Source organism: Boleophthalmus pectinirostris, unplaced genomic scaffold (assembly GCF_026225935.1).
Source record: "Boleophthalmus pectinirostris isolate CB_2022bp ecotype Guang Dong unplaced genomic scaffold, ASM2622593v1 HiC_scaffold_10, whole genome shotgun sequence".
Classification (NCBI taxonomy): Eukaryota; Metazoa; Chordata; class Actinopteri; order Gobiiformes; family Gobiidae; genus Boleophthalmus; species Boleophthalmus pectinirostris.
The window spans coordinates 16,755,212-16,778,626 of NW_026570971.1; the positions used below are offsets into that span (position 1 = coordinate 16,755,212).

Here is a 23,415-nt window from a genome sequence, read left to right on the forward strand (position 1 = left end):
AACATCAAAACAAAAACATATGAACAAAACATTGCCAAAGTCAAGGCTTCAAAGGGGTTTATAATATTTTGTATATTTTTGAACTAATCTTGATTATCTTCAGAACAGCAATGTTTGTTATATTGCTTTTAAATTCAATATTTTTCAGTTCAGTTGTGCATAAATAAACAAAATTAAAATAATGCTAAAAGTGCAGTGTAGTATGTTAATAACTTAAAATAAATAGCTATCAGTATGGAGGCTTGTTGACTGATCAGTATGTCCAAGAATATTATGGCAAAATAAAACATGTCTTGGGCTGGGAAACAATATTAATGTAAAAAATATATGCTCTAACTCCTTTTAATGCATATCTTATATTTGGGTGCAGAATGACATACTTGAATTCTCAACTTAAAGCTCCTTTCTCCACATAATAACCTGGGAATTTGTCCATGACTGCTATTTTATTCTACTCCATTCTCTCAATAGACATGCCTTAGCCTCTCAGGCCTGGACCTGGACATCACCATTCAAATTGACATTTTAAAGCAATCCTCACATGGACTAGAAGCTTTGAAATTGTCCATCTCATTTCAAAAAGCACCTCCTTTCACCACAAACCGGCAAAGGTCACCAAGTGGCCGTTGAGACTAGAGGAAAGGCGGATTTGATATTACAGATCTGCCCTAAATGGATTGGGTCCGCATGAGTGTAAACTTCGATAGCTATTGTTGAATGCACTTTTGATGGTGGTTAAGAAAGTGCAAGCCGACGCATGTACAATCCCGTGTTTTTGCTAGCAGAGGGGAGATAAAACTTAAAAACCGGAGCAAGACTTCACATACATGCCCGCTTTTGCCCCTGAGAGCAAGTTGTGAAGAGATAAAAAATAAAAGCCCAGTGTGTTTTTCGTGAATAAGACAAGCGAAGGCAGCAGAAGATCAGGCGGAGTGTGTGTGGGAGGCAGAGACGGAGTGGCCGTGGTCTGAAAGTGCTTAGGCTGCGAGTGCCGGGTTTAAGGAGCCACGACGTTATTGTAATGTTTTGCTTCCATTAGGGTAAGGGGATTCTGGGAGAGCGGAGAAAAAAAATACACTGTGTAATACTGCACTTTAAATTGCCTGGAAAATGGATGGGGAGAGGAACATTGTGCAGACAGTGCTAAAAGCAAATAACACATTCAAGGATTTCTCTCTCCAAGCTTTATTCCCGCAGCACACTTATGGTCACACATAAAGGTTTGCTGTGGAAGGCTCAACAACTGGAGCACGGAGGATTTGTGTGAGAGAGGGAGGGGAGGGGGAGATGGAGGGGGACAGAGAGGGAAGGGGCAGGGACGTTCAGCCTGTTTATGGATAAGCAGAGAAGAGAAGCACTCAGGAGGGCAGCCACTACACTCAGCTCTATCTTATATGTGCTCTGTGTGTACGAGGTTAGACTTTTACAAGCATTACAGGCCATAATGTTCGGGAATAACCTTGTTCGTGAAAAACAACTATTTTTGCATGGTGGCGTGGATGCATTTTTGTTCGTACCCACCTTCTGTTTTTGATGTTAGATTTGAAGTGGACAGATTGTCATTTATATTTCCCCAGTTGGCACGCATGGCACGGTGACTACCATTATTGATAGAAGCTTTTGTCAACAAGCTGTGACTAAACTCAAGTGGCATCATTTTCTGGGCCAATCACGGCAGTCACCACAGCAAAGGGTAAAGCATGTTATCAGCAGGTTGACTGGGTGGATCCTCGCTCTTTTTCCTCAAAAACCCAATATCAGCTTGAATGGGACATTTTATGTTTTTTTGCAAGGGTGTTCCCTCATAGTTACACAACTCTTACTTATATTTGGGGTTATTCATGCAGGTTTGAGTAGTTCTGAATTGCCTTACATTGGAGGCTTCAGTGCTGTTTCCACTTGCCCTCTATACCCGCCCACTGCTCGGTACTTACTTTGGATTTTTTTCCAAACCAGACTCTGGGTCATACACTTAGGATTCAAACTGTCACACAGAAATTCTTCATGAAAACAATTTAACAAAAAACATTACCACTATGAATTGGTAAAACAGGTTTTCAGTATTAAAGTATTAAAGTATTAAACTCAACATTGGGGTTAACAGTGGACAAAATGTCCAAGTTGAATACTAAATACCAGAAAAAGCATAACATGTAGAGCCCGACCGATATGGATTTTGTTGTGACCGATATGAAACCGATATAATGGGAGTTGGCGCTGCCGATAGCCGATATAATCGCCAATATATTTAGTGATGTAAAAATTCACTGTAAATCTTGAATTGATTAAAAAACTTAGGTTTGGCTCTAGTGGATTCTAAATTGGGTTTATTTAGGCAACATTTATTGTTATTTTGACTCTTTACATCATATTTACAGACAGTAGATTGGCCTAATGGCATTTTTGCATCACATTCTAGCCACTGTTACTGTCACTGCTAGTGATGGGTATTCCAGTTTTTTTTTTTTTTTTTTTTTTTTGGAGAACCGGCTCGGCTCACTAAAGCAACTGGCTCTTTCGGCTCCCAAGCGACTCTTGAGATGGTTTTATTGCAAGCAGGACTAAACCAGAACTGAACCAGGACTGAGTGTCGGGACTCGGTTTCTATCTCTCTCCTTCAGTTAAGCCCAAGTTTAGTCCTGGTTTATTCATTTTATGCTGACCTGCAGCCAAATATGCACTTTTTTTTATCCTATGCACACGCAGATTTCTGAAAGTTTCGTTTTCAGCCGCTGCTGCTGTCAAACTACGGGTCTACATGTGGCATGAAGAGAAAAAGTGAGAAAAAGAGAAAACACGGCCCAATAAGAAGCAGGCTCCTGTTGTTCGCTTCAAAGAGTCGGCACTAAGAGCCGCTTCGATCGCGACCGACCCATAACTCCTAGCTAGTAAACTATCGCTATTAGCCTTTAGCCTTAAAAACGTGCGCACCGCGGTAATTAATTATATGCATAAATGTGGATCATTCACACGTCTATTCACAGCTCATTTACATATCAATGCTTGTCCAGTAACAAATATACGACCAATGTAGTCACTTTACAATAGACCAATAGAAAACAGTCTGTTTATGTGTGGGAGCTACAGCAGCTAATCGCTAACAAAACCTAAACTAGCTTCAAAATCGATGTATTTCCAACACTCACCGCTCACACAGGCTCCTCCTCATATCACAAGTCTGCACTAATAAATGTCCTTTTAATCCAGACTCAAACCGATTATCCGAAAAAGAATATAATCTCAGTGTTGCGCACCGCTCCCGGTGTAAACAAACACACGCGAGTGAAGTAACGTCACTCTGGTGGTGTGTTCAGGGACAGTACGGACACAGACACAGACAAATTACACCGTAGATAAATACTGATGCGGAGCCACATATTAGGACATTTATCTGTCTGTAAATTGGATTAAATGAACATAATGTAGAGAGTCTAAACTTTATAAGGAGGTATAACATGCCCACGTGAAATATCGGCACATATCAGCAAGCATATCGGCCAATAGCCGATATGTCTCCAGGTGCCCACATTGGCCGATAATATCGGCCAGCCAATATATCGGTCGGGCTCTAATAACATGTTCCCTTTAATGCAAAACATGTACATGCATATATGTATACCTTTTCTTTATATATTTGATGTATCCACAGATAGAAATAAAAAAAGAGCCTACTGCAGCATACCTCTGTCCTGAGCCATGGGGGAACGGGGGATCGGAGGATGAGCTCCCTCTGGTCCATTCCCAGTGCTCTGTGCAGTCATTGATGAACCTGCAAAACAACAGGGAGAAGCCACAGAGGTTATCTTCCAAAGCCAAGCAGCCATCTCCAAGCACATATCATTTGCTTCCCTGTCACTCCTCACTGTACACAAACACTGGAGGCACCCTATAGGGAAGCACAGCCATCTGAGGATCATTGATTAGATGCTTGTGTGAGTCTTTGAACTGTGCCTTTCCCATTGAAATCCAATGGAGAGTCCATAGTCTGATTAGGACAATGGCAATGGCAGTGTGGTGAAATTGATTTGACCCAAAGGAATGAGAGATGGGATCCCTTTGTTTAGCATGCAAAGGCGACTCTGAGGCGTGTGCATGTGAAAAAGTCTGTTAATATAAAGCAGTTAGTTCACAGCTTGCAAATAGGCAGACCCAAAAAATACATATATCAACATGTTATTAATAAAACCACAACAATTTAACATATTCTAAGAGCTCAAGTAAATTCAACTTAGCAACATCTAACCCCATTGTAAAAGTTATATTGATTTTTATGACATTTCTCTAGCCAGTATTTGTACTGTTTCATCCTCATACAGACTGAATGAGAACCTCTTATTCAACAAGACACTTCACATGATTCATAGTATAAAGTGTTGGTCGGTAGTTCGCCCAAGCAGCACATGACTGGAGGTGGCACCCTCTTCACATAAACAAATCCAGTGAAGTCAACTTAATTGCTTTGAATACAACTGCATAAACAAAACAGCTAGCCAGCCATTCGCCCACTCTAACACACAAATAATGTACTCAAGTAGAAAGTGTAAATAAACACTTGTGAACACACAAGGAAGCCCATAATGGCAAAAAGGAGCAAGTATTTTGCAAGGAGGACCCCCCAACGCACACATGAATAGAGCCAGCAGTGAGGCTTCAAAGGCGGAATATTCGATTAGTTAGTCTGTCACCGCATGTGCAGCAAGAGGAGAGATCTGTGTGAGTGCAAAAACACTAGAAAAGGAGCTGTTTGGATGAAGTGGTGAAAGAATTCCACTCAAAGCAATGTCAAACTTAAGCAGCACTTTAAAGTCAAGGTAAAATATAAGTATCACACAATTTAAAGCCAACTTGTGATTGATGTAAAAATGGCAGCTTATAAACTCTGCACTTTTTCATTGCATAGATGTTCCTTATGGCTCACACAGATTCAAAGCAGGACCACTTCTGTACCAATCCCACATTCATAACTCGTTTTTGGTAATGATCGTTAGTTTGCTGAATCTTAATGCCAGTGGTTTCACTAGACTTAGTATAATTTAAAAGATTACGAAAAATATTCTACAAGATGGAAAGTTCAAGTCTGAACTTCAAGCGATATTTCTAATATATGTGATATAAAAACCAGCTCCAATTAAAAAGTGATTGTTTAATATTTCATCCTTGTTAATTAGCGCACATGGGCAGTTGGGTCTTGTTTTGACACAGTATGAGGTGTTTAACCGTTCCTGAACACTAAATGCTTAGATACACGTGTGTTTTTAGTATTTAGCAATTATACCTCTGCAATAACCTGCATACAACATGGTAAACTCATCTGAAGAGAATTTGTTGTCAGACCTGCTTTAAATACAAGATAGATGCAAATACATTTAAAATTAAATAATAATTAAATTATTTGTAATGCCATCAAGTTTTACCAATTACTTTTTCAAATTTCTTGGTAATCGACTTCCCAATAAACCAGCTATCAAAACAATGCCACCAAAAATACAACCCTGTTTTCAGTATTGTTTTAATGAGGTGTCTCTGAGTAATTATATTCAAATAAATTATGTGGACGTTGGCATGTCTAATTATTAGTTATTGAAAGTCAAAGCGTTTGGATAGACTGTCAACAGGCACAGCCATATTCTCAATTGTGTGAGATGTAGTATAAACATGCAATAATTAAAGGCAGTAATAGAAGTATTTTTGCTTAAAGAGGCTAAGGGGATACCAGGGTCTTCCACGGGGGGTGCTCACGTTTTTGTACATGTTTTGAATAGTAAGTCAAACCTGAGACAGAAAGCTTATGTGTTAATTAATGTACGTTGCCCCAGTTGAATAGACCAAACAAATAAATGTGTGGAGAACATTTGATATGTTCATGAAGTTAAGCTCATTAAAGGTGCACTGTGTAACTTTTCTGTCCATCACCTGCTCATCTCCATGGAAATGCTGTTGCTTTGTCTGGAATGTATGTATGTATGGCGTTAAACATATCCATCTTCCATTTACTGAATAACATGCTTCTTTTAAACTGACTTAAAAAATTGCATTCTTACTGTGAGTAGGCTCACCTCTTCATAGATTTGACACGTAACCTGGCCCTGTGGCGTCACCTCCTGTCTCCGTAGAGATAAATAAGTGTACTGCGATACTGTGGAACATTCCAGGAAGCAGGTGATGGACTCTCTACAAAAGTTACACAGCACACCTTTAAGTTTGATTACAGTTTCATTCAGAGCCAGTGTTTTTGTTCCTTAATTAATGATGACACTCTATACCATGAATTAGATGGCAGCAAATTGAAAAGTGTGTTTTGCAGTCTTACTTTAGCAAAAAATATTCCCTGCTGCTATAACACAGTGTAATAATATACCCCCAAACTTCTTACATTTTTGTCCTGCCTCTAATGCACACCCTCCATCCCTCTTCCTTTCATCTCCAATTAATAGAGGCCTTTTATTGACTCAGGCCGACTTTTCATCATTGGCATTTCACACACACAGTGACTGCTATAAGCTTAATATTGCCAAGACCCTGAAACAAAACAGCAATATGGCTACAAGTGCTCTCCCTCAGCTTTGAACTTCGCCAGCGCTCACGTTTGAAACCCTGATGAAAAACGCTTCAAAGAGTAGCTCTGCGTCTCTTCAAAGCGGACTCCGGGTTGCCTCGCCAGTCAGAGAAATTTAAAAATGCGTATTGGCTTTTTAGTAGGCAGCATTATCTTCTAAAAAAATTGCAATGAACTCTTATTACTTGTGGCCCCGCTGCTGTGTATCATGGGAAAAAGTAGAAAATGGATGTGCTCGCTAAGTGCCGTTTTTTTTTGCACAAAGAGAAAATTACAGTGATTTGACTTGCATTCTGAAGTGCATCCTTGTTTGAAAATCTCTCCTGCTTGCTTGCTTGCTCCCAGGCTTCCGTGAGTCTGGTTCATTCTAAAAGCTCCATCAGTGTGGCTATTAGATCTTTTCATCTCTCCAGACTAATGCGCTCTCAAAAACAAACATTTGTGCAGGTGCGTTCCACCGTCTTCGGTGTCAGCCTGAATGAGTCCGTTTGAAGGCCTGTCCGCGGAGGGAAGAATTACACCTCGGAGCTGAACAAAGTCAAAATGTGATGTGTAAAAGTGGGTGTCTGTGTGGGGGGAACCAGCTGGGCGATAGGCAAGGTGTAAATTGCTGCCATTGCATTGCGGGTAACAGTGCCATTTGCTAATTGTGTTACAGAGCAGCTATGGGAACAGAAGCACATGAAACAAATACACTAGAAAATTATGAACTAATATGAATAAATATGAACTTCTTGTTGTGCTATTAGTTCATACATCTTAGCATCACAGCAGCAGCTTGACCTTTCACCCCAGAGAAAGACACACACTACAAATATCCATCCCCGAAACTCTTTTCTGCAGGCTCCTCATAATGTCATAATGTAATAATAATAATGTAATATAATGTATAATGTGTGAAAAGTTTGTGATACCTGTTGTATTTTTGTATCCCAAGTTTATGTAACCCAACAATTCAGTGATTAGTTGATGCTCAGTTACATATTAACCAACTTTGATCTGGTCAAAGAAACAATATTCTCAGTAGGGGTCCCTGATTGTTAGCCTGATTCATCAGCAGGTTTCACTTTGTGGAAACCGTTTGACCTCACAGCATTAGAATTCGTTTGCTCGATGGTAGGGAGGTACTTTTTTTATTTAACTAATCACTGCTATTTGGTCGTGACATATGTAATGCACAGTTGACAGGGCTAACTGGTATATTAAGCTTTTCCCAAATCTCATGGGAAGAAGGGCAATAACGTCTTTCCCCTTGATAAAATTCACCAAACGTTCTCTTTGTTCTGGCTTTAAATCCTCGATCTTGGGAATCTTTGCCAACACAGAATGTATGGCTCTTCGCTGATTAGCTGGCACCCTGACTCACAGTTCTGGGGTTCTTGCAAACCATCTAGTATATTTCAATTCCTGACCTAGTCGCTGGAGAGAAATAAAATTGAGCGGAGGCACTTGGTGGCGCCAGCCTGGCTACGTGATTATGACCAAATATCTGAATTATGTATTTAGTGTAGCAATTAATTTTAAATCCATATGCTGTACAAAATGCATGGTTTTATATACATTCAAGAGCATTTTAAGTTAAGAAAACTGAAATCTGAACTGCTAAACCAATTCAAGAATCCCATGAATTTCAGAACGTGTTTGTAGAGGTATAGACTGTTGTTAGACTGTTGTTAGTAAGTTCTGCAGGAGTCCATGGGGACAGGATGGTTTGATGTGAGGAGAAAATATTAAAACTAAATACATAACCAGTTCTGTCACTTTAAATTGTTATTTTTATAAATCTTGCACTCCACATTTCCTGCATTCTGAGCCCATAGAACTGTTATACTGTTATCTCCAGCTATCAGCTTGGTGCATGCATACATAAGTCCTAAGTCCAACTATAGCTCACCACCAGAGTAGCAGGAGCCGGTTTTGTTAAATTGAGGAAAGTCCGGTAAGCGCCGGTGTACAATATGAGAAAGGGCTGCTTCAGCACCATCTCCTAATACAGGCCTGAGGCTGTAAAAGCACACACCTGCTCCGGCCAACAAACGCACCAGCTCATATCCCCCACTTGGCATGTCTTTAGGGGGAGGAGGCAGATAAACAGCGGGCTCCAATAATGCTGGTTTAGATCTCAATGGGTGCGAGTCAATGCCTCTCCGCGCCGGGGGCTAATGCCAGTTAACTCTCCCTGTAGGGGACAAGCGCGGGCCTGCAGTGGCTCGCAAAACAAGCCCTCTCCCTAGATCCTCATTACTTCCACCACTGAGTAGCAAGTGTAAGTAAGGCAAAATTGCAAGCTTAAGCTAAAAAACAGCAAGCGGGGAAGCGATGGAGTGAGAGAAAGAAAGGGAATAGGTGTTGGGGAGGAGAAATAATTGCACGCGGTGCTCTAGTTTGGGTTTTCTCGTCAGTTAGAATGGGATCTCTCTAAATGGCTAACACTGCAAGTCTAAGGCTTTTTTCCTTGTTTCTGTTTTTTGGCCGACAGTGTACTTTGTGATGGCGATGCCTGCGGGGAGGGCATTTTGCTGTTTCACATCCAACATGAGCAGCCATCAGGAAGAGCAGAGACGTCGGCATGTGGGAGCGATGGGCTGTGGATGGTACAGGGGGGAGAGAGAGGGGGGAGGGAGAGGTAAAGGGGGGCAGGAGAACGGAGGAGAGCTGGAGGAGAAGAGCAGCGTGGAGAAATAACAGAGGCAGAAACGTGGATGGGAGAAAAAAAAAAAATCCAGTCTTGTTCATCGGTGGGACGCCCGGGTACCGCAACGGCGCTCTGAGCAAAAAGAATAAGGCACAGGCAAACAGAGAGCGGAGAGGGGTGGGGACGAGAGACACATGGGGAAAGAGAAGAGAGCGAGAAAGAGAGAGAGCACGATTCAAATAATGAGAAAGAGGATGGGACAGGGACAGCCAGAGGCGCTGTTCCCACCACGCAGCCTCTCAGGGAGTGCGGTGACTAGAAAACTCACTGGAAAACACGTTTGCATAAAATCTATCCACCCTTCAACCATTTTGCTGCAGCTTTCTCATAACAACCAACAACCAAAACAGTGAAAAGTGCAAGTTTGCCTTCCCTGTGGCATTGTTACATGTCCACTAACTGCATGCTTACAAAAATATTCTGCCTAGCTTAATCTAAGGTCAAAGCATCAACAGCATTCCCACTTGTTTGTGCTTGACCTATGACCCTGAGTGCAGAAGATGAGCAACAACCCATCTCTGACTTTTATGCTGGCATCATTAGCATAACTTTAGAAAAACACATTAAAACATGCAAACTAGGGGGTTTGCTTGGGGACAGTTAGCGTAAAGGACAAATGTTGCAGATGTAAAGTGAGTATAGCAACCCTGGAGCGGCCAAACTAGCCAGAGACTCTCACTCCTCCTATCTCTCCTCCTCCTCCTTCTCCTTCTCCTCTCTCGCCCTGACCTCTGCGTCCTCGCTCAGGCCCTGGAAGCACTTGACGCTCAGTGTAGATAAACAGCTCTTAAAGTCTCCGGAGTGCTTGCCTAGCAGCTCCAATCACCTCTTCAGAAGAAATCAGAAGAAAATATATTCAGAGATGGGGAAAGGAGGAGAGTAGGCTAACCGGACCTCGGAGGACCCCTGTGCTAAAGGGGTGGGGGGGTGCGGAGGTTGAGTTCTTGCAGCTGAGGGGGGAGAGAGAAAGGATGTAGTTGGAGTTAATTAGCAATCGCATTGTGAGGAAAATTGGTGTCTGGCCTTGGAAATTCGCATCTATATAAACAGGCGTTCTGCTGGAAAAAAAAAACGTAAAAATTGAATTGAATGGAAGATATAATGATACAGAGTAATTAAATAACATGAATAAATAATAAGATTAAACTCAAAATAATATGAGAAACTTTGAGTGGCACAAAAAGCTAAGAAAACTCACTTTTCTTCTGAAGTGCTTTTTTTTGTCCAGGAAATTGAATGGTTAAGTTCATACAATCAACTTAGTAAGCCCAGATTTTATTCAATTCAGTAAATTTAGTTTTTAAGTTTTTTGTGGATATTTACAAATGTGGAGTTTAAGTACTCAAGGCACAAGAAATAGAGTATACGCCTGTGAAATATAGTTCGAATCTGGGCTCTAAAGACATAAATACTTTGGTGGGGGCCTGTGTTCTCCAAGTATTTCTAATATTTTACAACCAATACCTTCCACAACAACTTTAGCCAACTTTATCCACTTTACCAGATGATCACCTCTCCCCCACAGCTCACAGCCCCTGACAGGATCTTGTATTCCGGCGCTCCCTTCACCGCTTCACCGTCCGGCTGAGAGATGAATGGCTGTCCCCCGCCCTGTCCCCTATGTCTCGCGGAAAGAGAAAAATATTCGGAGGATGCTCGGAATTGCTTCGGAGACACTGGGAGGAGGACGAGGTGTGTGTGTGAATAAACAGCTGTGTGTATATGAGAGGTAGTGCTGGCGTTTGAGCAATGCGATTTCTGCTCGACTGTCACAAATCTAGCGCAACAGGAAAATCAATTTGGCCCTGCGTGTGCCTTTTTGGCTCCGGGAGAGAATCCAAATAGCAAGGCGAGGCCCGGATAATGTTACAGTGTATTGGATTTGCTTCACGGGGAGACGGAGACGGGGGGAGAAAGACGCGAGGAAAAGTGCGGAGAAAAGGAGGGAATCACAGGCTCTGACAAGATACATTTGTGAGCCAGTTTGGATGTATGATTGGCTGCCAGGCTGTCAGTCCAACCTCACCTACAACACTTTTCCCATTCAATATGAGTGATCTGGAGCGTGCATGTGTACAGCAGGTGGACGGCTGAACGAAATTGTTTACAGATAAGTGAGAATGTGCGTGAGCGCCGGACCCGACTGTTGTGATTTGAGATTTTCCAGGGATGACATAATGAAAGTGCTCTCTCCGCTGACTGCTGTCAAGGGTAACGCGTCCCCCAAGTGCTCCGCCACATGACACATCCCTTCACTCTGCAGACGTGATGCTGGCTGACAAGCGCTGGCCTATCTAGGAATAGGAGAGATATAGTGACAATCATAAGTAAAATTCTGCTGTAAAGGGTCTCGTGAATTTGACACAAAGCTTTTTACAGCAGGTATATCATTGTGGGGAAGATGGAGTTCATGAGGAGCTAACAATCATTTCCTTTGTGCTGCCCTTGTGTCCTCGAGCAAAACACATCACCCCCTTGTTTGCAGCCGATTAATGAAATCGGTCTGTCCCAAGTCCCAGCCTATACAGAATTTTGGATTTTCATTATCTGTACGCCATAATCATCAAGATGTCAAGAAAGAAAGGCTTGAAATAGAGATGTAACAATAAAATGAATATCGTGATATCGTATCGTCACACAATAATATCGTGGACCATCACAATATATTGAATTACAAGTCTCTTTGCTTAAATTAAGAGTTATGGTGCAGCAATAGCTAAAAAAAGACAGAGGGAACTTGAAGAAATAACAGTTCTAAGCACTTTTAAGTCTTAGTTCTTTGGAATAACTCTTGTCAACAGTTATAGCTGTTTAGCCTCCACAAAATATCGCAATAAATATCGTACCGTGAGATGTATATCGTGAAAGTATCGTACATAGAGATTTGGATATTGTTACATCTCTAATTGTGAGCCTCTCCACTATATCATGAGCTTTCCCATGATATCTCAATAAATAACGTACTGTGAGGTTCATATCATGATATCGTATCGTGAGACTTGGATATCGTTACACCCCTAGCTTGAAAGCTTCCCTCTATGTGTCATCAGGCTATATAATATATGGGTTTGACTTTCTGAAATGAGAAAAATATTGAACTTTTTCATGATATTGTAATTTTTTGATATGGTCAGTATGTCCGTTACTAGTCATGATAATTACTATAACGACTTATCAATACATTCAATACATGATATATTTTTGGGCTTAGTATTTATCTTAAGGACTTTTTCTTCGCAATAATATTATATATAATATTATCTGTATTTATGTGTTTATTTTGGGCAAGTACAGATTTACATTCTTATACAATGGAACATATAACATAGGTGAAATCATGATAGAAATGAAAATAACCACAACACAAAATGTGCCCAAAAAGGAGTGGGAAAAGAAAACTTGAGCAGGACGGAAAAAACTTGAGTGGGAAGAAGAAAAGTTTAGTTGTAATATGACAAGACTGAGCTGTATTGGAATGAATCACCAACTTTTATGGCCAATTATTGGTTTATTCTGGTTTATTTATTTGTTGAGGCTCATGCCTTTTAATGATACTGTTACTCTATACTCTATTTTAACATTTAAACTTTTATGTGTGGTCAGGTCTGGAACTGAATAAAAGATAATGATGATAATAATGAAGAGTAAAACTTTAGCTCCATCTTCTGAAGTCTGAAAACCAGAACCAATCCCATTTAGGCCATGATCTTAGAGATACAGATAAACTAGCCACAAATCTGTTCATGTCAGTTACACCGTTTTGGCAGTCTCCATTGCATATAGTGCACTACTAGCTTTTTTGTCTCTTGAGTTAACTTGAACCAAACAACTATAGTGACATCTCAGTACTTTAACTTAACTGCCAAAGTGTCAATAATGAGATGTGTGCTAACCCTATTAGTCCTCCGCTGTCTTAGCTGGACTGCTGGCTCTTCCATCTAATTCAAACTGATTGTAGAAAAGCCACTAAAACTCACCAGATGTTACTACTCTATACTTAATCACCATTTATTTGGCATGGGGAATATATTTTTAAATATCTTCTTATTAATCATACTCCAGCAATGACTTTATGCCCCTATCTTCGCTGTCTAATTTGGGATCCCGGGTTGTGATTCTTGGCACGGATTCCTGGAAAACCGCTGTCCCAGTTTTTCATTAGCGTCAATCACTGTAGCGCGCGGCTTGGAGGTGACGGAGGGGAGAGGAGGGGAGAGGACGGGGGAGGAGGGGTGCATGGCGCGGGGGGATTGGGCTCCAGACACTTTGCCCCCCTCGCATCAACGTGAGTGGCAGGTCTGAGACATTCTGATGCGCTGGTCAGACACACTGCCAACTAGAGGAGAGGAGTGACAGCAGCACCCACACATGCACACATAGCACACAGTTACTAATGCTGAGTGTTTATCTAAATTGTAATGTGCTCTCCTCTGGCCCCGGGAGACAGACGGACAGAGTGCATTGTGTGATAATCGGGCTGGTGTCGTGTTCCTCCTGCTATGACTTCGATAGGGCTTCAAATCTGATGGGAGGCTGTCCAAATACCTGCCTGTCTCAATTCATTAGCGATTGAAAATGAAGAGGAAATATTCTCCCTCAAATATGCCAGTTTTTCAGTTTGTCAGGAAGCAGGGAGATAGACTTAATAGAATCCACTGTCATGTAGGGACATTCTACTACATGGCTTGATCAAAGGCTTAACAAATCCCGACTATGCGAGCACAAAAAAATGCATGAGGAAAATGAATGAGTCATTTCTGATGAAGTGCCGAGGTGTAAAATCTTGAGCGGTGAGAATAAGGATCAGAAATACAGAAAGAGATATCAGAGTCTAGACACTAGATTGATATGATTTGGGATTTGCAGCAGTGTAGTCCCAGGCTAATCCTCTGTTCAAATGAAGGGAAATTGATCGGGCTGGATTATGTCCTGTGTTGCAGATAGGAAAAGAGATAGTTGGGACTTTTATGCTTCAGGATGTTGAAATTATATGTTCTGGTTTGGTAAATGAGCACAGCAGTTCCCTTACACTATCAACTATAATAACAAGTGACTGAAAGAAAGAAAGAAACGCCATTGGAAACAACTTAACCTAATACATTGCTATACAACAACAAAAAAAGAAAAGAAAAAGTAAAGAAAAAGAGCCTTCCAAACATAATTAAAAATAAATTATAAAACACCAATCAAAAGTAAAACTGCACTTTCCTTGCATGTGAAATATCTCTCTGCCACATACATAAGATAAAGACATATAAGAGTCTGTAGTGTAAAGAAAAACAGTATAAATACACAATTACATCGAGGTCGGTCCCCTGCCCTTTCAAAAGGTCTCTTAAATTGCACATATTCAAAAACAAATGAAAGCAGGCCAAAGCCTCTAAATGGCTGTAGAAATGGAAAGGTCAAGCACAACTATAGGTATAAAAAACAGTGCTTTTACCCAGCACACTGGCCAATGATGCTTCCAGGTTTGTTTAGTAAAAGCTGACCCCGAAAGCGTCTCTAATGTCCCAGCTGCTGTTGTTACCGCTGTCAAAAGCAATAGAACTGACGTGACATAACCATCTGGGAGATTTGCCTGTGTTCTCATTTGCTCTCAAACAGAAGCCCTTGTTTGGTGGCACAAAGCAATTTCCCTTTAAGCTGTAAAGTCATTTTGCAGATTTCCCAGGGAATCCGACACAGTAGTGCAGGATATAGGCAGGAGAGGAGTGTGGCTCGGAGCGTTCTAATGTTCTTTGTGATTTGTGTTGTTTTTATCACAGGCTGAGGACTGATGGCATGCTTACCTGCTCCAGTGTTGTTAGCAGAGGGAGCGCTGGCGGGAGAGATGGGCCCAGAGCCGGTGCGGGACTGCTGGGACTGTGTGGAGCCAGCCGGGGAGCCCACCGGGGAGGGTGAGGGGCCACTCCTCTGGTTGGGAAGGTGAGGCGAGGCATGGGGGGAGAAGGGAGACTGTCCCTGGGCACTGACACCTCCCTGCTCCCCTTGGCTACTACTGCTGCTGGAAGAACTGGCAGCACTGGCTGAGCCCACGCCCGCCTCTGTCCCAGTGGGGAGGTCATCGATGGAGCCAGATAGATCCTGAAACACAAAGACAGGGCTGTTTAGTTAACTACAGTAAAAGAGAGTGGGGTGGCAGTATCTTAGTTAATTGCAAACTAATCAGAAGGTTGCTGAATTGATAAATGCATACTGACATTGTGCTGATGTATGTGTTGTGTGTGTGTGTGTGTGTGATTGAATGGGTGCTTAAAAGTCCTATATTATGCAAAATTGATTCTTGTGAGCAGTGGTGTAGTGGGGATTTTTTTCAGTGGGGGTACGTGATTCCCCTCACCCCCATTCACCTTCACCCCAAAAGCCGTACACATAACTTGACATGCCGAAATACACACAGATGTCATATAGATTTGTTATAGATTATAGATTTATTATATTTATTTATTTACACACTTTTAGTACAAACATAAAGGCACAAGCCCAGTAAAAATCAATAATATTTAATGTTTTTTTTACTCAAAATGATGCGGAATCATGTTATTAACATTAACCCATTCATAATCACCTACAGGACATAAATCACAGGCTACACATGTGCCCAGCACTGAACCAGGACTAAACCAGGACTAAACCAGGTCTAAACCAGGTCTAAACCAGAACTAAACCAGGTCTAAACCAGGTCTAAACGAGGACAACTCTTGGTCACTGGACAGTACTTCAGATATCATGAGCCTATGCAGGTTGTTTTCACCATTGCCAATAGCTTCGGTTTGACATTTAAGTAGTAACTATTTTATATTTGTAAATCTTTTATATCTCATGTCGGCAGAAGTGGATGGATGGTGTACCCCAGCATACCATGCCCACTACTACTACATCTCTAAAGCTCAAAATGCTCTATTCCACCTCCTGATGTCATGAAGTGGTAGTTTTCATGCTAACAGCTACCTTTTAGCTTTTGTTCAGTAAAGACTGTCAATTCCTGTATTACCACATGACATCACAAGAAGAGAGAATAGAGTGTTTACTGTTTAAGAGAAGCCTAAACATGTGGGCTTTGTGTGTTAAATGTGTGAATGAAAATTGTGAGGGAAATTCAAAATCAAACTCAAAATAGTGCAATCTGGGCCCTTTAAGACGTAATTCAAAAAAGACAAATTTATCCTCAAACATAGGTGATATTGACAAAAATATATATGACTCAAAATTCTTATTTTAAATATTTAAAAAACAACTTGTGATGGTATACATATACATTTTTATATTTTTCCCACCTTAACAGAAAGATGAAGGGTATTACTAGTGCGTAATCATTATCTTTCATCATTATACTGGTAGGCCACAGACGCTGCCCACAGGAGCAGAAAGCCCTGTACAGAGGCTGGGGTTGTGAAAATGAATTGTAATAGGCCTCCATTCAGACCAGGGTGAGCTCACATTACCGTGTTCATTCCCCGTGGTGCGTGAGAAGTGTGCACTTTTCAGACTGCGTTAACGGGTTCCCCCTTTTTCAATTGATTCCAGGGATTCCCCACCAAATCCAGCTGACAGAGAACTGACAGCACAAAGGAGAGTTGGGGGGAGTGTGTGAGGGAACAGGGGAGAGGTAAAAGTGGAGTAAGAGCAGAGCAGATATGACTTGATGGGATGTGAGAGCTTAACTACAAGTGACACACATTTGAACACACACTCACACACACAGACTGGAGCCTGTGCCACAGCTGCACAGAACTGGGGAAATCACCTGTGAGTGACCTGGGACTATGGGCAGAGTGGGCCACATGCTCCCACCTGCTACTCCAAACCTGACCCCTGCAGTCACACCTGAGCCTAGACAACTGGTGTACAGGCTTAGATTTACTGTAGAAAGAACACATTTCACCAAGGCATTTTTGTTTACTTTCTGAGGGCTGCCACACTAGTATGTTACATCATAACATTCTGTAGAAAAGCAAACAGAATGCACTACAAATAATATAGTATATGGTTTGTCTGTCAACCCTCCATCGTAACTTTAAGGAATAGATTTGATTTCAGTTTCTACAGCCCTGTCATTTCCATGTCAGCAGGAGGCAAACACTGCAGCTTTTCTCATTATTCTAGCACAATGTTACATCACAAGAGTGAGACAGGCGCTCCCATCTCGTCCCATCTATGTGGGCTCAGCCGCTGGAACAGACAAGAGTTATTGTGGCAGCCGCTCCATGGCTGCTTGTTTTGGTTAATGCGATCCCCACACTGACACACAAAGCTTTTGTTTTGCTTCATGCCACTGTGAGTGCCCACCCGCTCTGCCAGCCTGCCAGTCTGTCGCCTGGCATTATCTCCTCTGCTCTGCTCAACACATGGGGCATTGGTTCCGTCTGACGCTTCTCTCTTTTCCCCTCACCCTGGTACCACTCGTTGTCTCAGCCAATCACATCAGCCAGACAACACAGCTGAATGATGTAATGCTCCGCAACCACCAATAGACTTGAGTGTTATTTTTGACCAAACCTCCACTAGGGCGCATGGCATTTGACATGGTGGGACATAAGAGTCCGGTAACCATGACGATGCCTCTTCCAAAACACCAGAAGCTAGCCTAGTGCAAAGCTAGGTTGTTAACCCACAGGCTAATTGTGTGAATGGATGGGAATAATTGCATTCCAACTAATTGGGTGCTGTTGCCAGCTTTTCCAGTGGCAGTTTAGGGCTGGGAAAATGTGTACCAGTAATTCGTTTAGAGGCTGTTAGGCTCATTTGGATTATACACGTACTTGAGCACAGCTGTGAGGCCTGAGCCAAAATGTAGCAACGTTATATGAAATTAAAGAGTGTTAAAGCTTAACAATATTATAGTAGTTATGGCATGTCATTTGTAAACACAGACTAAATCTATGATAATAAGTGCCGAACAACTGCACATCCATATGGCTATGTTCTCAAGTCTTTGTGCTCCAGGGCACTGAATAACCTCACTATGTGTTAGGTGCTGTAATCATGTGTGAAGCACCAATGCCAGTCAACCGTCCCAGTAACTGTCCAGGCAGGATCATCCCAACGCCCAACAATCTGGGGCCCAGGTCCAAAGTGGCCCAAATCCAATTTGTTTGGCTCGGGGCTGCAAATTGCTCTGTGCATTGAGTCTCCAAATAGCTGTCAACCACTCCCGCTTGGTGTCCTGTATCGCTTAATTCGCTCCAAGAGCATGTAATTGTCATAATAAGAAAAATATTGAGGTGATAATAACCAGTTACTTTGAGATGGCCCCCTCCGCGCACACATACACAGGCAGCGGGCACATAATGGGCCCGGAATGGCATCTACACTTTTCACACAACATTGGAGAGGCAGCCGCTCGTGACCTTTCACCTTGCTGCTGTTGATGGGTGTGTGTCTGTGCACTGCTGCTGTCACCCGCAGACATGCTTGAGCACTGGAGCAGCAGAGGGACAGATGAGCCTACACCCTCTCTCTCCCCTCTCTCTCTCTGTCTCTCAAACACACACACCTCTCTCTCTCTCTCCCTCTCTCTATAGGACCATACGCATCAGAGTGGAGCCGGGAGCTGTCACAGTCACCTTCTCCCCTGACCATGCAGCCGATGTTGTCTCCTCTCGCTGCACTCAGGGAATTAATCAAAGTTGCCATGGTAGAAGGCAGTGAGTGTAGCGTGTCTGTGTGAGGGAGTGCTTTCTGTCTAGACAGGGAGGAGCCAGCACCGCCAGCTTCCTGTGGAGACAGGAAGAGTGGGCGACAGGGGAAAGGTACAGCTCCTCCCCTTTCACTCACACTATAGTGAAATATATATCCATTTTTCACTCTACGGCTGTGGCCTGGTCAGAGCAAAGGGTGGCTTAAGGCTTTGTAACAGATGGGGCGAGCTAACCAGAGCCTAAAAGCACTCACAGCCCTGTGAGAGGTGCATATCATACTGTGACCTTGTTTTCTAAATTTTCCAAGAGAAGTTGAAACTACAATATTATGTCAGTGTAAGCAAAGATACTTACAAAAAGTTATGTATTTTCATAGTAAAATCCATATTCATGGATCCAACTTGTGACTGAATACTACTGAATACTAGGATAGTCACAAAGATGGAACTACCTTGAACTACCTTGGTCTTTTTTGGAGTGTACTGCATGGCCTCATACTATTCCACCTCCACAGGCTACTAAAAGTGGATTACATCAATGTACCACTCACCAATTCACACACAGTTATACACCAATTTGAACACTGGTTTCTTGGCCGAAGAGACAACAAAAGTATGTGCTGATGGGAGCTAAACTTTAGGATTTGTGCCCTCACTCCAGGCACATGCAGTAGTTGTGAGTTCTACTATTGTCCAGAAGATGCAAATAAAGATGATAACAGAAGCAATTTACTATTTCAAGAAAAAAAGATATATCCTTCCACATATTCTCTGAGCTTTTTATGAGGTTAAAGTATTATTTCAACTAACTAAGCATCACCAATCATCCAACGCCCTATATTTATTAAGTTAGTAAAAACTTCAGCGGAACTTTCTGCTTGGCTCGGCGGGGCCCCCGTGAGCACCTATGTATAAAAGGTTAGGAGGCTGAGTGGGTGGCCTATAGCAGATATATCTCTGTTTTGTGTATTCCTACTACTTTATGTACTTTTCCTGCAGCGCTAATGTGCTCACCAATGCGTATATTTATCCATATAGGCCTAGGGTTTGCATGGGTCAGTGGTAAAATACATTATATTGTTGCACACAGAGACTACAGTGCATTCAAAAACACCACCTCTGAGGCCACTTTGACTCTCTTGGCTGGGTAAATATGATGATGTAAACTGTAATTAAGTCCAATAGCTATCGTTTGGAAGCCGGAGGGAAAGGCAGCACATGGCAGCAGCACGCTCATTTATCGGTTTTGGCCGCTGTGCTCTTCGTCTTTATAGCGCGCTGGAGAAAACACAGAAATACTGTTGCACCGAGATGTTATTGTTTATCATGCCCCACAAACCTTCCATTCAGGCACCGTCCAAATGAAAAGCTAAAGGTAAATGTATCCAAATGAGCTTATAATTGCACACAAGTTAAAGAAAGATTCAAGGATGCCCCGACAAATGTGATTCAGTAAGTGCATTAGTGGGACTTTTGTAGAACACACTGTAGTCACCCAAGAGTTGAAGAGTAGTTAGAATGCTGGAGTTTTAATGCAGGAGAACTTTACTGACCATCAGTACAGAACCCAGCATCCTCAAGTTGATGTGATTTGTTTTATTAATTAATAATAAAAGTCTGCCTATACTTCCATTGTAGGGAGTATTATACCTCTGGTGACAAAGGTCGAGCTGAACAAGGAAAAACTGTTTGTCTATTACAACTATAAGATATTATTGATATATTGACTGTCCATGCTAGAGGCCATCTATCAGAAACAAATTATACCAACAACATTATGGCATCCAGGGACCATTCTCCTAGCTTGATTCATCAGCCGGTTTCACTTCGTTAAACATGTATGCAATGCGCCAAATCCCGTAGGAAGAAGGGCAAAAATGTCTTTCCCCTTAATAAAATTCACCAAACATTCTCTTTGTTCCGGCTTTAAATCCTCCTGCCAACACAGAATGTATGTCTTCGTCTACATCCATCTAGACCGCTTTGTTTACTGTTGTGCTGTTTCACAAAAGGGAACTAAACGGACGCTTGAGTTTGATGTCATGACTTCACAGGTCTTCGCTGATTGGCCAGTGTGGTCTACAACTTCCAGGGTTCTTGCAAACCATCTAGTGTATTCTGATTCCTAACCTCGTCACTGGAGAGAAATGAAATTGAGCAAAGGCACTAGGTGGCACCTGCCTGGCTACCATTCTAAATGATCTGAGCCAGTATTCTGGTCAGGAGTTCCTGATTTCCTGGAGAATAAGATAAATTTGCATGTTATTTTAGGTAGATGGGGGGCACCAGAGCAGCTGGAAGAAACCCATTCAGATATCAAACATCAAAATTCCACTCACACAATTGAACTGGAAGTCTTCTGGCTGTAAATTGGGAATGTTTTACTGTGTTGTTATGCCAACTTAATCCCAAATATATTTGAATATCAGTAACAAACTGTCCAAATGCCCAAATAAATGAATACACGCTCTTTAGCACAGTTGTCTACTTGTAAGTCTGTACAAATGTGCCCTCAGCTCCTCTCTCTCCTCTCAGTAGTATGGGCGAGTGTGCACTGGCATGTCTATGAGCATGTGTGAGGAGATAAGGGTGCTCCAGCTCAGTCTCTGCCATCTCCCGAGGCTACCTGAGTGAGTTCTTACTTAGCAGAGGTAGGCACTGGGCACAATGACTGCAGGTACAAGTACAAGGCGGCTCTGTGTGAACCTGGGGGAGATTAGGTGAACCCCTAGCAGGCACTCCAGTATGCTAACACGCCAACCTGTGCGCCTCACTGTTCAATGTTCCTTTCTCAAGAGCCCAACGTTCCATTTATATTTGTCCGAATAGCCACAGGTGGAATGCAATCTAACCAAGACGTTCGGCAATCACTAATGAAACTAATTATATTCTATAATGTATGTTCAAGTTACTGCCCACTTCAAGAGAATAATCACGGCTCCTCAAGTTATTCAGTATTCTTAAACTTCATTATCTCAGAATTAAGTGTGCTACCAATGAAAGATCATCTGTAACTTTTTTCCTATGAGAATCTAACTGACCAGTGACACTTATTTGGCCTATTGCATTAGGAGTGTCTCTATAGGACATTATTTGGACTAATTTAATTTAACAGGTGATATGGTCAGTACTTTATAACTTTTTGAAGGCAAAATTAGTGCACTACATAACATTCTGGTGGTGGGCCTGTCATCTCTTTGTCTCCATGGAGATGTTATGGTTTTGCCTTTCCATGGAGACAAGGAAATGATGCCACCAGGTCAAGTTACAAGTCGGAAGTGTGGAGAGGCGAAGCAATCACAGTAAGGGCCTGTTTACATGAGAACGACAAAATATTTTATCGGAAGTGCCTTTCGCTTAGATGGTGACGGTGCTTTTGGGACACCACCTAGCTGCCTGGCATGCATACCCAATCGAATTACACACACTTCTGCATCACCGTATGCACGCAGATTTACTCCCGAAACCGCTCATCTAAATATGGAATGAAAAGTGAAGACGCTACTCCACTTTTGCATTTTCTGTTCAACCCATCATCATATAAATGTTTCGCAGTTTCGCACTTCAGTTCTGAACTAAAGAAGCAGCTTGGATTAGCTGCAAAACATATTCGACCAAATAAACTTTTGTCCAATTGACAAATTGAATTTCTTCTATTGCTGGACAACTGAGGGACTGTACACACATAACATAACACACACACACAATAATTAAATCACATCTAACTGAAAAAATGCAAGATAAGTTCACTTCCATACCTCATAACTAATAAGCAGTAAGTAATGCTAAGTAATAAGACACTTTTTGGGTCCCCCATAGTTTCTCATGAGGTAACAGTCCGATGTGCGCAACAAAAAAGGTTTTAATTCAAGTCTTCACTCAAGTCATGTCGCCTAGTCAGCAGGTTTATCTAATCTTATGTAGCTTCACTTGTTATTACAGGTGGTAAAACAGAATAGCATTTGAATGTCTGTTTTTGTTTAGGCACACGATTCTTCAACAGCTTACTGTGTTTCTGCCTGCTCGGTCCTGAGAGAAGCTCCCTGTATGAAAGCTGCATTCCTGGGATTAGAATAATGAGCAAAATGCTTCTGCTACTATTTTATGATAAAGACTTTTTTCTTTTTGTAGGAAACAGTGCTGAATACTGTCTTTTTTGGCTTTCTTTTTGTGTTTTTTGTGTTATCCGAGAACAAAAGCTACCTAGGAACAAACTGTTCAGGGCTCCCCAAAGTTGCGTAGAGGAGAGCCACAGCAGCACTGAAAAGAAATTGTGCTTTTTCTCTTTAATTCGCCACACTTCACAAAGCCAGCACAATCTCCTGATAATACCGCCACATCCCAGTAAGAAAAAAGAAGCGCTAATGTGTTCCCAACAGCAGACAGAGGAGGAAATCAAAGCTAAAAGCAGAGAAGGTCACAGTTCAGGGGTCAAACAGCGTTGGCCACCTGACTATGGTTGACTGCACGCACAAGGTGATAATGTCAACAGTTAGCCTGGCGCATTAGCAATTATGGCAT

The 23,415-nt window shown here is 42.0% G+C and overlaps 1 protein-coding gene across 1 annotated transcript in view; it reads right to left on the reverse strand.

Annotated features, from left to right (window-relative positions):
- The window catches only part of arid1b (AT rich interactive domain 1B (SWI1-like)), a 162,882-nt gene that overhangs the window by 31,381 nt on the left and 108,086 nt on the right, over window positions 1-23,415 (reverse strand). Inside the window, 2 exon segments of the mRNA XM_055161103.1 lie at window positions 3,683-3,769; window positions 15,044-15,338. Coding sequence (XP_055017078.1) covers window positions 3,683-3,769; window positions 15,044-15,338 — 382 coding nt within the window.